Below are 12,154 nucleotides of genomic sequence, written 5' to 3' on the forward strand. Positions count from 1 at the left end.
ATCATCTAAAAAGACCCCTGGTCATCACAATGAGGGATTCCCCCATCTGGACCTCCAACCTATCAAGAGAAGAGGTGGAAAAAACATGCACTTCTCCCTTCCCACCCCAGGCATATGAATTTCCCTACACAATGAATTTAGTCGGAGAGCTGACATCACTCCCCGTTATTCTTCAGAGTTTATGAAAATCAAATATGTTAATCATTGTTCTTTCACCCTGGGGTGATTTTGGAAAGAAAATATATATCTCAAGATTGTACTGAAATGCTATTATGAGAAGCCAAAAGCTCCTGTTTGCTAAATGACTTTGTATTCTTGAAAGGAAACGTATAAAAAGCATACAGGGACTGCACTGCATGATTTCCTTTGTTTGGATTTTAGAAGCAGCTTGACTGACAACGACACTAAAGGAGAGAATCTTGGGATATGAAAAAAATTTTTAGAGGTAAGACACAAGATTTCAGAGAACAGTTTTTGCATTGTTCTTGTGAAGGTTATTCTTAGCCCCGAACCACACTACTTTCCTGTCTGCATTTCATTTCCTGGGTACTTGCCAAGTGATCAACACCCCCAGCCCTGTGGTAGCATTGGGGTTTTTGAGCACGAATAGGGTGGCTGGAGTTTACTCAGCTAGAGACATCAATTGACTCCTGTGATCGTTACAGAAATGCTGGTGTGAGCTCTTCTTTGGAAGACAATGGGAAGAAAATGGACATACTGTGCTGTTTACTCCATCATCCAGATACAGTTTTTCAGGGGTAAGACTTCTGGTCAATCCTGTACTTTCAGATGACTGCTTTAGGAAACTTTGCTTCTTTGAAATGCCTCATGACTGCTGCAAGAGTCGATCACTAAAGGGCAAACTGTTGCTGAGGTTGTCAGTTAAGTACATGACAGCAACAGAAAAGATGCTAGAGTCAGGAGAGATTCCTCATGAGCACTAAAGCCAAAAGGGAATGGATGGTGCCATTGCTCTGGCCTCTCTTCACCATTTTCCCTCTTCAAAGAGTCTTGTGTAATTGGAAAATTGTGTGTCTTGGAGAGGAAATGCTCCTGGATCATCATAAAAGCAACCCCAGAAAACTAAAAACACCCTAAAATTGTGTCCATGGTCAGAAAGCCTTGCTCAGTTTTTAATCCTGTCTCAAGCATTTCTTTTCTCTTCAAAGTAACAAGTTGTTTCTCCTCCCCATTGCTAATGCCATTAGTGGTTTGATGTATGTGAAGTATTAGTCACATACAAGGAGTGACTCGGAAAGCGAAGAGTATCCTTATGATCTTAAGGCCATTCTTAGACTAGAACCTAAAAGAACTGAATGACTTAAGAATGTGTATGGTTATGAAGATTTAAGAGTTTCTGAATCAAAGACATTGGAATTGGTGATCTAGATAGGCTCAGAGGCACGTTATTCAAAGATGCCTCCCAGGGAGTTAGACTCAGATGTGTAGACCTCTGTCTACCCAAACTTTGTGCATTCACAAATGCATAATAAGTCCTACCCACAGAGTACCTTTGAGGTCTTGTTTCTCCTCAGCAGCTTGTCGTCTTTTTATCCTTTCCCTTTGTGAGCTCCAGGGGACTTGTCACAATAATGTATAACTTCTGTAATGGTAAATTCTAAAACAGAGCCCAGCATTTCTGAAGACATATCAAAGGCTCAGTGCTGAAGAAATTTTTAGTCATCTGTATCATGCATCCAGGTGGCTGATGGAAAAGAGAATCTTCTTTTATGCCTAGTATCTCATGAGCAGGATAGAGATGATGCCCTAGGTTACCTCTACCTGAGTCATCTCCTACTTTATCCTTGGGAGACATAACTACATGGAGATGAAGGTTCCTTCATCCTCAGAGGGAATGTCAAAGCTCTTCCTCTACTAGGAAGTTTGAAGTTATGAATCTAACTTGAAGGAAAACTGCAGATGTGACTAATTGCAAGGAGAATTTGTGTTCTTTTAAGGGGTGGTCTCTAAATGATCTACTCCATGTCTCAGTGCTTTGCTTCCCCTTTTGAAAAGATAACAATATCACTCTTATGATGCATGCAGATTAAAATGATGGCATGTATAAAATAACACATAGTATTTTTAAAAGAAAAGTCACTTTATTATAAAGAGCTTACAATTAGAGTGTGAAAAAATACTATACTTAGACTAGTTATTACAGGTGTTCATCCAGAAAGGTCAAATGCATGTGTATTAACAGTTTCATGGGAAGTTTGCCAGAGCACCTAACCAGACTTAATTTATGAGGTTGAAGAGGTAGCTCAGCAATTAAGAGCACTTTCTGCTCTTATAGAGGACCTAAGTTTGGTTCCTAATATGAGCATGTGGCAGCTACAACTCCAGTTCCAGAAGGATTTGTGGGCATCTGCACTAATATTCACACACAGACACATACTCATACATATAATTTAAAAATAATAAAAAATAAATCTTCAAGTATTCTCAATTTTATTCACAATTAGTCAGAGACCTTCAGTTACCTTTTGGAGAGACAAAGAGACAGAAATATGCAGGTGCCCATAGCTTCCTCTCTTCCTCCTAAATCACAAAGGGCTTTCTTTCCTAGGACAGCCAGGAAGAAATTCCAGTTGCTTTCTCATATCAGTGAACTGAGGGGGGTTTTTAAGAGTCACTCTTAGGTTTTGTATGCTAGCTAAAAATGATTTTTAAGGACCACACTCACACACACACACATACACATACACACACACACACACACACACACACACACACACACACACCTAAAGGAGCACTCCAGGTGAATTATGCAAACTGCTTACTCATATCCTTCCTTTCCAGGAGTATGGGAAGAAATATTCAAGGCAGGAGAAGCCATATATGCTCCACCTGGTTCTGATGTCAACTTGACCTGCCGAACAAAGGAGAAAGACTTCCTGGTACAGATGCAGTGGTCCAAGGTCACTGACACAATTGACCTGATTGTTGTTTATCATCCCCAATATGGCTTCCACTGTGCCCCGAGGCACACCTGTGAGTCCCAGGTGGCATCCATAGAAACTGGGAAGAATGTAACAAAATGGACTCTGCACTTAAGGAATGTCTCTACCACCTTCAGCGGAAAATATGAGTGCAGCTTTACTGTGTATCCAGGCGGCATCCAGACTACAGTCCACAGCCTCATTGTGGCACCTGGTGAGTATAACCACACAAGAATGGATGCTTCCACCTTCATGCTGCTTTCACTCGTTTAGCAAACACATGGAGACAGCAGCCATGCTCTAGATGTGGTGTTGAACAAGGACTTAGCAGAAAGAAGCACTGTCTGATAGGGAAGTAGCGACAGCTCAAATAATGCGTATCTAAGCGTGAAGTAGCAGCGGTGGTGTTAAAGAGAACTACTGTAGGTGAACGAGAGCAGAGCAGAATCCAGGGACACGGTCACTGAGGAAGGGGCACCTAAACTGAAGTCTGAGGAAAGAGCAGTCGCCAGTGCAGTTTAGAAAAGGTGGGGGTTGTGAGTGACCAGAAGTGGGGTGAGGGCAGCCATGGGAAATGCTTTGCAGTGTTTAGGAAATGGGAATATGCAAGTGGGACTATACTGTATAGATTCATAGGTAGGGCTAGAGATGCAGGGAGGACCATGTTCAAAACTATGATTTTTGCATAAGAATCATAAAAGAAATAGATTTTTTCCAACACGAGGTTAGGGTGACATTTGTAGTCTGATTGTATTTATATTATAAAAAAAATAACCCAAGCTTCATTATGGAAATAGCTTTAAAGTGGACAATGAAGACATGATGGGAATATATTAGAAGATCATTTCCAGCTATCTAGAAGAGATAAGTTGTAGTCTGGTAGAGACGGAAGGAAATGTATGCATTTTACATACTGAGTGTAAACCACACATGACTTGATCATAGAGTGGATGTAGACATGGACATGTGAATGAAGAAGGAAGAAACTTGGAGGGTGACATATGCCAGCAGCTGGGATAAAAGAAAAGAAGTGGAATGACTTAGAGAGTACATTTATGGAAGTGAACTTAGATATATAAATAGGCCATAGAGGATCCTGAACATGTAGCATTCAGACTGAACAGGCTTCAAGGACCTGCACTGGTGATGGAGCCCTGAATTTAAGCTTTAGGTTCATTCTGGCTAGAAATGAATCTACCTTGGGGCCTGTCTTGTAAGTTCTCTGAGAGAGTTTTGGACTTTCATGATAATACTTGCCCTACATGACCCGGTTCTAATGTAAAATGATTTCTATTCCTGATAATGGGAACAGATAAAAATAAAAACCAGCAAATGGAAAGTGCACAGGAAATTGAATGTTTTAAACTCAAGGGGTAAATAGCCTGGTAATAGAAAAGAACAACAAAGCCTACCTCAGGAAAGCTTTGCAGCAGGAGGCATGAGACTTCCCCGATACATAACGGGCATGGATTTCTCAGCTCCTCTCCGTGTCTACCTCTTACTGCTCCTAGACAATGATGTTTGGATAATCTCTGTATGAAGTACAATTCCCTCAAATGGAATGAAATACAACTTCTGATCAGTTGACAATGGGATAAGTGGAGTGTAGTTGAAATAAAGTGAGACAGAAGACCTGTTGAGAGCACACTTAGCTTGGGTGCTTTGGATTCACATAGTCAGCAGGGCACTAGATGTGTTGCTTACTATAGATATCACCATTCCCATTGTACAGTCATTTCAGGCTTCTAGGCTTTGGTCTCTGACATAACAAATGTAGATGTTTATAGTTCTTCCATCATGGATACCATCTTGATATTAAATAAGGTCACCTGCATAAAGTACTTACTATAGTTCCTATTGAAAGGTAGGAAGTGGGCTATAGTGATGTCTCAGGAGTTAAAAGTACTTGGTCCTTTTGCAGAGGTCCTAGGCTCAGTTCCCAGAATCCACATCCACAGGATGGCTTACAGTCATCTGTAACTCCAGATATGGGGGATCTAATGTCTTCTTTTGACCTCCTCATACACCAGACACACAGATGTACATGAAGGAAAAATATTCATATGAATAAAATAAAATATATATAAATATTAAGAATAAGATGGGGGTATTGCAAATGGCTGGTGTAAATAGTAGTAATAATAATAATAAAGACACTTTATTCCTCAATTCTTATTATAAAGGAACTTCCTTTTCTTTTTAGAGTGGTCTGATTATAACAGGCACTCTAAAAGAGCAGGATCCTTTAATCCCAGCTCTCAGGAGGCAGAGGCAGGCAGATCTCTGTGAGTTCAAGGCCAACCTAGTCTACAGAGCAAGTTCCACGACAACCTCCAAAGCAATACAGAGAAACCCTGTCTCGAAAAACAAAAACAAACAAACAAAAAAGGGGATGGGATCCAGTGAGATATTGTCAGATATTAGCATAAGTACACCTAAACTTCGGCTTCAGACACAGCTTTGGAAAATTGTCCCAACCCAGATAGATTATGCAATCACTTCTCTGAGGACCTGATCAATACTCCATTGAGGAAAAGCAACATGGTTATATCTTCCATTGCTGTGCCTACAAAACTCCTGGGATCTATCCTCCAGACAACTGGGGTACACACTATAAAACCAGGAATATATTTCGGTTCCAATGAAGGCAATAATGGGGAAGAGGTATTCAGAAATGAGCAATGCTGCCATTAAGAAAAGTGTATTTCTTAAAAGAAATGACAATGAGAGATAGTTAAGTTTATAGCTACCGAAAACTGTAAATAGAATCAGAGTTTATGTTTCTGTGGTTGGAAAATTCCAGTCTAATTTCTGAGCTTTGCTGTTGATCGTGAGTCAGGTGGAAAACAAAGGCCCAGTGATAAGAAAGAAGGGTGTTAGTATTGTATATATGCCACAGGATCACAATTTACAAAAAGGCAAACAAGAAAGGAAGACAGCTTTACATAATAGTGACACATACATAGGCTTGCTGTGAAGCTAAGGACTGGGAGTTTAACCTAGAGGAGGTGCCTGCTGTCTGGCAGCACGGCCAAGTCCCCACCCAACTATACACATTCTTCCACCTCGTATTCTCCCAGTATTTCCTTGCTTTTTCTCCTGCTTATATCTGGTTCCTTGTTAAGTTTCTGCATGACATTCATGTTTCCAAGCCTGGTATGTAAGCAAGTCACACACATGAAGTGCAAACGCTTAGCAAGAACGTAAACAAATTCAAACTGAAGTGATACATGAGTCTAAGTAAGACCAGGCCAAAGCTCAGAGGTGGCTGGGTTAATTACCGCTTCCTGTTTCCTCTTTCTTGTCATCTGAGTCCTTCTTCCTGGGTTGCTTACAAAACTGTGAGTGTCTAAGTCCTGGCTTCATGTCCCCTGAGGGCTCCACAAGGAAAGACAGCTAGCTGTTCCCTTTTCATAATATTTTGTCCAGGTGTATCTTGGTGTGCACAAGCGGTGGATAGGAATGGAAATACAATGAATAATTAATTTGGTGTCTGCTTTCATTTCATTTCATTTTGATATTTTTCTCCCTAAATTAGGAGCCTTTGAATTGTTTGGAGATGCATAGTTCTCCGAGTTAGTCTTTGGTTCATAAGAATCTACATTTCAGAAATTAGAGTGCAACTTCAGATTCTACCTTTTTTAACATATGGAAAATTGTCTTTATTAGAATGAATTATAAGAGTAAAGCATGGTTTAATTTCCCAAATTACAACCAAAGTCCGGGGATTGTTAATGTTGTCAGAAGCAGCAGTGACAGAGGAAGAACTAGAAAGAGACATAGCACACATACATGTCGTAGTAATAGCTGGGTTGGTGGTGTGGCTCAGTGACACAGTGTCTGCCAGCTCTGGGGAGGCTCTGAGCTCCACCACCAGCAGTGTAAGAAAAGGAGGAGCAATGATGGCAATGAATAGTAATATTATGGTCTTGAAAATATAATGTTGAGCAATTATATGCACAAGATCAAACCAACCAACATCCCAGCATTGATGGGGAGGGCCGTGCAAGCTCCCACTCTTAGCTGAGAAGCTATTAGCAGTCGATGGCTTCTAAGAGAGAAAGAGACAGTTTTCTTTAAGATTGTGGGCCTTGGTGGGTATTTCATGTTTCAGTGAATGGCCCCACACCTATGAGTATATATGAGCAGCACAAATTGGACGCTGGGTTATAAAAATAATTTAAAAGAGAGCACAAACTTGAGAGAGGAAGGAGGTGGATCTGGTTGATGTGGGGAATGAAAACGTTTAAAATACATTGTATGCATGTATAAAACTTTCAAAGGACTTCTAAATAGTATTTAAATTTTGACAAATCAGAACTGTAAAGAAGGAAGGATCATGAATGGTTAGAAACCTGTGAGGAGGCACTAAATGTTGAAGCATATACAAACATAGAATCCAAGAGATACTGTGCTGTAAATTCTAAGTTTATCACCATTTTCCTCTTAAAATATAAAAATGTCAATGAAAAAAGAAAATATAACATTGGTAAGCTAAATCTTAATCTATGTGATTAACTTTCTGTAGGCTAATTTGTCATTGAACCCAAATATTGACTTTCCTCAATGTCTTGTAGGCAGTCTTTGTCCCACATGTAGTTTTTGAGAGATTATAATGCTGAGTACCAGGGATACGGTGATGTGGGATGCAGACAAGTTGGCCATCAATTCGGATGCTTCTGGGAAGACAAATGGTTATTGGATTGTATTTAAGAGCATGAAAGGTATTGACCACTTAGCAGGAACTTGTGTTGGTGGCATTATGGAATAGAAAAGAAATCAGGTGGGAGGCAGGGGAGTGGGGACAGTAAGTATTGGCATAGCTTCTAGCAACTGATCAATAGGAATAGAAAGAGTGTGGGTGTTTGGAAGAAGTTTTGTGCTGATGTTGTGGTGTTGGTGGTTTTAAATAATGCAAGGAACCTAACTATACTCCAAAGCCAATGGACAAGATATACTTAAGAAGAGTTAACTATATCACAGAGTGAGTAAAATACATCAGCTAAGATTTCTGAGAATATAAGGGACACTGAGATCCATAATAGGTGATCAAACTACTCAGAAGTAGGGGGAAGTTTTGTAAAGTTTCTAATCGCATATATTAATTATACATAAATATGAGTTTCATTGTGACATTTTACACACATCTAATATATTTTTATCTTATTCACCCACATTACCTTCTCTTGTCTCCCTCCCACTCCTGCTAACGTCCTCCTCTTCCCACCTCATCCCCGTCTCCCTTCATGTCTTAACAAACCACTTTCAAGTTGTAATAGGCAGGAAGGGGAACAAGATGATTGCTTTTGATGTGGGCAATGTTGCCCAATATTTTAGTATTTTCTGTCAGTCAAACTATTCCCCCAAGAAGTGTACGAAGGTCCAAATAAGATAAACAGAGAGATACCAACCTAGGCAATAATCATATAGTACTGAAAGTCAAAGAGAAAGAAAAATCATAAAGTAGCGATGAAAATAAGTAAAGCATAGAAGAAGAAGAAGAAGAAGAAGAAGAAGAAGAAGAAGAAGAAGAAGAAGAAGAAGAAGAAGAAGAAGAAGAAGAGAGAAGAAGAAGAAGAAGAAGAAGAAGAAGAAGAAGAAGAAGAAGAAGAAGAAGAAGAAGAAGAAGAAGAAGAAGAAGAATACAATTCATGGCTTACAGAGGACTGATAGAACACTCAAAACATCAAAAAAACACCTCTCATCAGAAACACCAGGAGTCAGAAGACTTGCCCAAAATACTAAGATTAAGTCTATCAAGTATTTCTCCTTCTAGTGAAATTATCCATTCAAGATGTAAAACCATATGCTTATTTGTCCTTTTATGTGCTAGGGTTTGAGTGTCACCTCCTTACATGACACAGAAACGTTGCCTCCAAATTAATATGTTAATGGTATATAAAGATAGAGCACTGGGACTGGATAAAGTCCCTAGAGTTGAGTACTCATGCTAGAACATCATTCATAAATCTAGGCTATCTCCTCCAGGATCCTCCACCCAAAGATGAGCTTTCATGGTCAGTCTACAGCATGTGGACATCTTCCCTCGACTGTCAGGACTCTTGTTTCTAGGTGATCTACACTAAATATCTAGCTGGACTCCCACCAGCTTGGTTCATTTGTGCTGCTTTAGCACAACACCACAGGCTAGCCAATGAAAGTGAAAATTAGTCTTTCTCAGTTTGGAGCTGCAAGAGCTAAAATCAAGTCCCCAGTGTGTGAATGGCCTCTGGGAAGGAGAAACAAAACATTGCTGAGTTTTTCAGGTAGCACTATACTGCTAAAATATTTCTCAGTGACCAAGGTGGCAGGTCATAGAGTAAATAAGCTGTAGGTGAGAAGGCTGAAGATTCCTAGTGTTTTTATTTAGGCAGCTGCAGTTTTACAAGGAAAAGATGATCCTTAGTTTGATGTTGCCCTTAGTCAGTGTTCAGGGATATGAAATGGTTGTACTGAGCATTCTTGCCCAGTGCCAAGTTTTGTTTTTTACTTGTCTTTTTTGCTTTGTTTTGGTTTGGCTTTTTGAACCAGTGTTTCTCTTTGTAACAACCTTAGCTATCCTGGAACTCACTTTGTAGACCAGGCTGGCCTGGAACATACAGAGATCTGTTCCCTGTGCCACACCTGCTATTTGTCTTTTTGTTTTGTTTTTTAAACCCATGTCTTTTTCCCTATAAGCCAAGATTTCCTTCCTATTTCTCCATTTTCTGGAGCTGTATTGTGCTTTTTTTGTTTAAGACATATATTTATAAGTATTCACTTCCTTGAAACAGTTATTATTAGAGCCAAATGTGAAAAGTCAGAACTCACCACAAGCCTTTACACAGATGACTGTCTGGTCTATGTGTTCTACTGAAAAACCCCAGCAAGTGTTGATGGAAGCATTGCAACCCTGAGCCTTGATGGGATCCTAACAATATCGGGCATTTATATATACATATATATATACATATATATATATATATTTAAGGTTAATTTTCCTGGATTCAGAATCTATAGGTCACATATTCTTTCTTTGAGTATATTAAATATACTCCATCAATTTTTCCACCATAGAATTGCTACCAAAATCCTATTGACAGTAGTCTCATTCTCTCCCCCTATAACTAATTTTGTTAAATACTGTCATAAAACTATGCTTTATTGAGTCTGACCTAAGTCAGTTTTCTTACTTCAATGAATCTCTAAATACAGATTATAGCCATTTTTTTATTTTAAGAAAAAATTCTAACTTATGATTTTTAGCATCTGTGCCATTCCATGCTTCTTTGATTTTTCCCTTCAAGGTCTTTTGTTTTACACATACACACACACACACACACACACACACACACACACACACACACACACACACTTTTTCTTGGTACTTACTGTATTATTTGGCTATCTTATTTTTAAAGTTATTTATTTATATATTTCCCTCAACTGACTTTTTAAATCTTTTTTATTTAAATCAGAAAGAAGCTTGCTTCACATGTCAATCCCAGCTCCTTCTCCCTCCCCTCCTCCACCCGCCCACCACCAGCCCCCACTGCCCTCAACCCAATCCCCACTCCAATCCCCACAGAGGGTGAGGCCCTCCAAGGGGATCTCCAGAGTCTGTCATTTCATCCAGGGCAGAACCTAGGCTCCCCCCTATGTGTCCAGGATGAGAGAGCATCCCTCCATGTGGAATGGGCTCTGAAAGTCCATTTGTATGCCAGGGATAAATACTGATCTACTGCACAAGGCCCCATAGATTGCCTAGGCCTTCTCACTGACACCCAAATTTAGGGGGTCTGGATCAGTCCCATGCTGGCCTGTCAGCCGTAAGTCTTGGGGTCCATGAGCTCCCACTTGCTCAGGTCAACTGTTTCTGTGGGTTTATCCAGCCTGGTCTTCACCCCTTTGCTCATCACTCCTCCCTCTCTGCAACTGGGTTCCAGTTCAGTTCAGTGTTTAGCTGTGGTTGTCTGCTTCTGCTTCCGTCTGTCACTGAATGAAGGCTCTAGGATGGCATATAAGGTAGTAATCAACCTCATTATCATGAAGGTCATCTAAGGTAGCCTGTCAACTATTACTTTACTTTGCCAATTGGTGTCATCCTTGTAGATCTCTGGGAATCTCACTAGTGCCAATCTCCTGTCAAACCTATAATAGCTCCCTCTATTATAGTATCTCTCATCCGGCTCTCCTCTATTCTTCCCCTGACTTAATCTTCCTGCTCCCCCATGTCCTCCTCTCTCCTCTTCTCACCCTCTATTTTTCACAGCTCCCTCTCCCATCCCTCCATGCTCCCAATCCACTCAGGAAATACTGTCTCATTCCCCTTCTCTGGGGTACCATTCATATCTCTCTTAGGGTCCTCCCTGTTTCCCAGACTATCTGGCAGTGGGATTGTAGGCTGTCACACCCCTGATCCATGTCTAAAATCCATATATGAGTGAGTACATACCATGTTTCTCTTTTTGTTACTGGGTTACCTCACTCAGGATGGTTTCTTCTAGTGCCATCCATTTGCCTGCAAATTTCAAGATTCCATTGGCTTTTTTTCTGCTGAGTAGTACTCCATTATGTAAATGTACCATATTTTCTCTATCCACTCTTCAGTTTAGAGGCATCTAGGTTGCTTCCAGGTTCTGGCTATTACAAATAATGCTGCCATGAATGTAATTGAACAGATGTCCTTGTTGTATGAATGTGACCTGAAAAACTCTACCAGGAAACTCCTACAGCTGATAAACACCTTCAGCAAAGTGGCAGGATCCAAGATCACCTAAAAAAAAATCACTATCCCTACTTTATACAAAGGGCTGAGAATGAAATCAGAGAAACATCACCCTTTAAAATTGCCACAAACAACATAAAATACCTTGGGATAACTCTAACCGAACAAGTGAAAGACCTGTATCGCAAGAACTTTGAATCTTTAAAGAAAGAAATTAAAGAAGACACCAGAAAATGGAAAGATCTCCCATGCTGTTGGATAGATAGGATCAACCTAGTAAAAACTGCAATCTTGCCCAAAGCAATCTACAGATTCAATGCAATCCCCATCATAATCCCAGCACAATTCTTCACAGACCTTGAAAGAACAATTCTCAACTTTATGTGGGAAAACAAAAGACCCAGGATAGTCAAAACAACACTGTTCAATAAAGAAACATCCAGAGGCATCACCATCCCTGACTTCAAGCTCTATTATAGAGCTATAATCCTGAAACCAGCTTGGT

General features: G+C 40.1%; 1 protein-coding gene across 4 annotated transcripts in view; it reads left to right on the plus strand.

Moving 5' to 3' along the window:
- The first annotated feature begins 611 nt into the window (after positions 1-611).
- Positions 612-12,154, plus strand: part of Cd96 (CD96 molecule) — a 72,076-nt gene continuing 60,533 nt past the window's right edge. For all 4 annotated transcript variants that reach the window (XM_021229914.2, XM_021229915.2, XM_021229917.2 and 1 more), the window contains exons 1-2: positions 612-758; positions 2,803-3,156. In XM_021229914.2, coding sequence (XP_021085573.1) covers positions 698-758; positions 2,803-3,156 — 415 coding nt within the window. In that variant the 5' untranslated portion in view covers positions 612-697. The remainder of the gene's footprint in view (positions 759-2,802; positions 3,157-12,154) is intronic.

Source organism: Mesocricetus auratus, unplaced genomic scaffold (genome assembly GCF_017639785.1).
Source record: "Mesocricetus auratus isolate SY011 unplaced genomic scaffold, BCM_Maur_2.0 Super-Scaffold_100008, whole genome shotgun sequence".
NCBI lineage: Eukaryota > Metazoa > Chordata > Mammalia > Rodentia > Cricetidae > Mesocricetus > Mesocricetus auratus.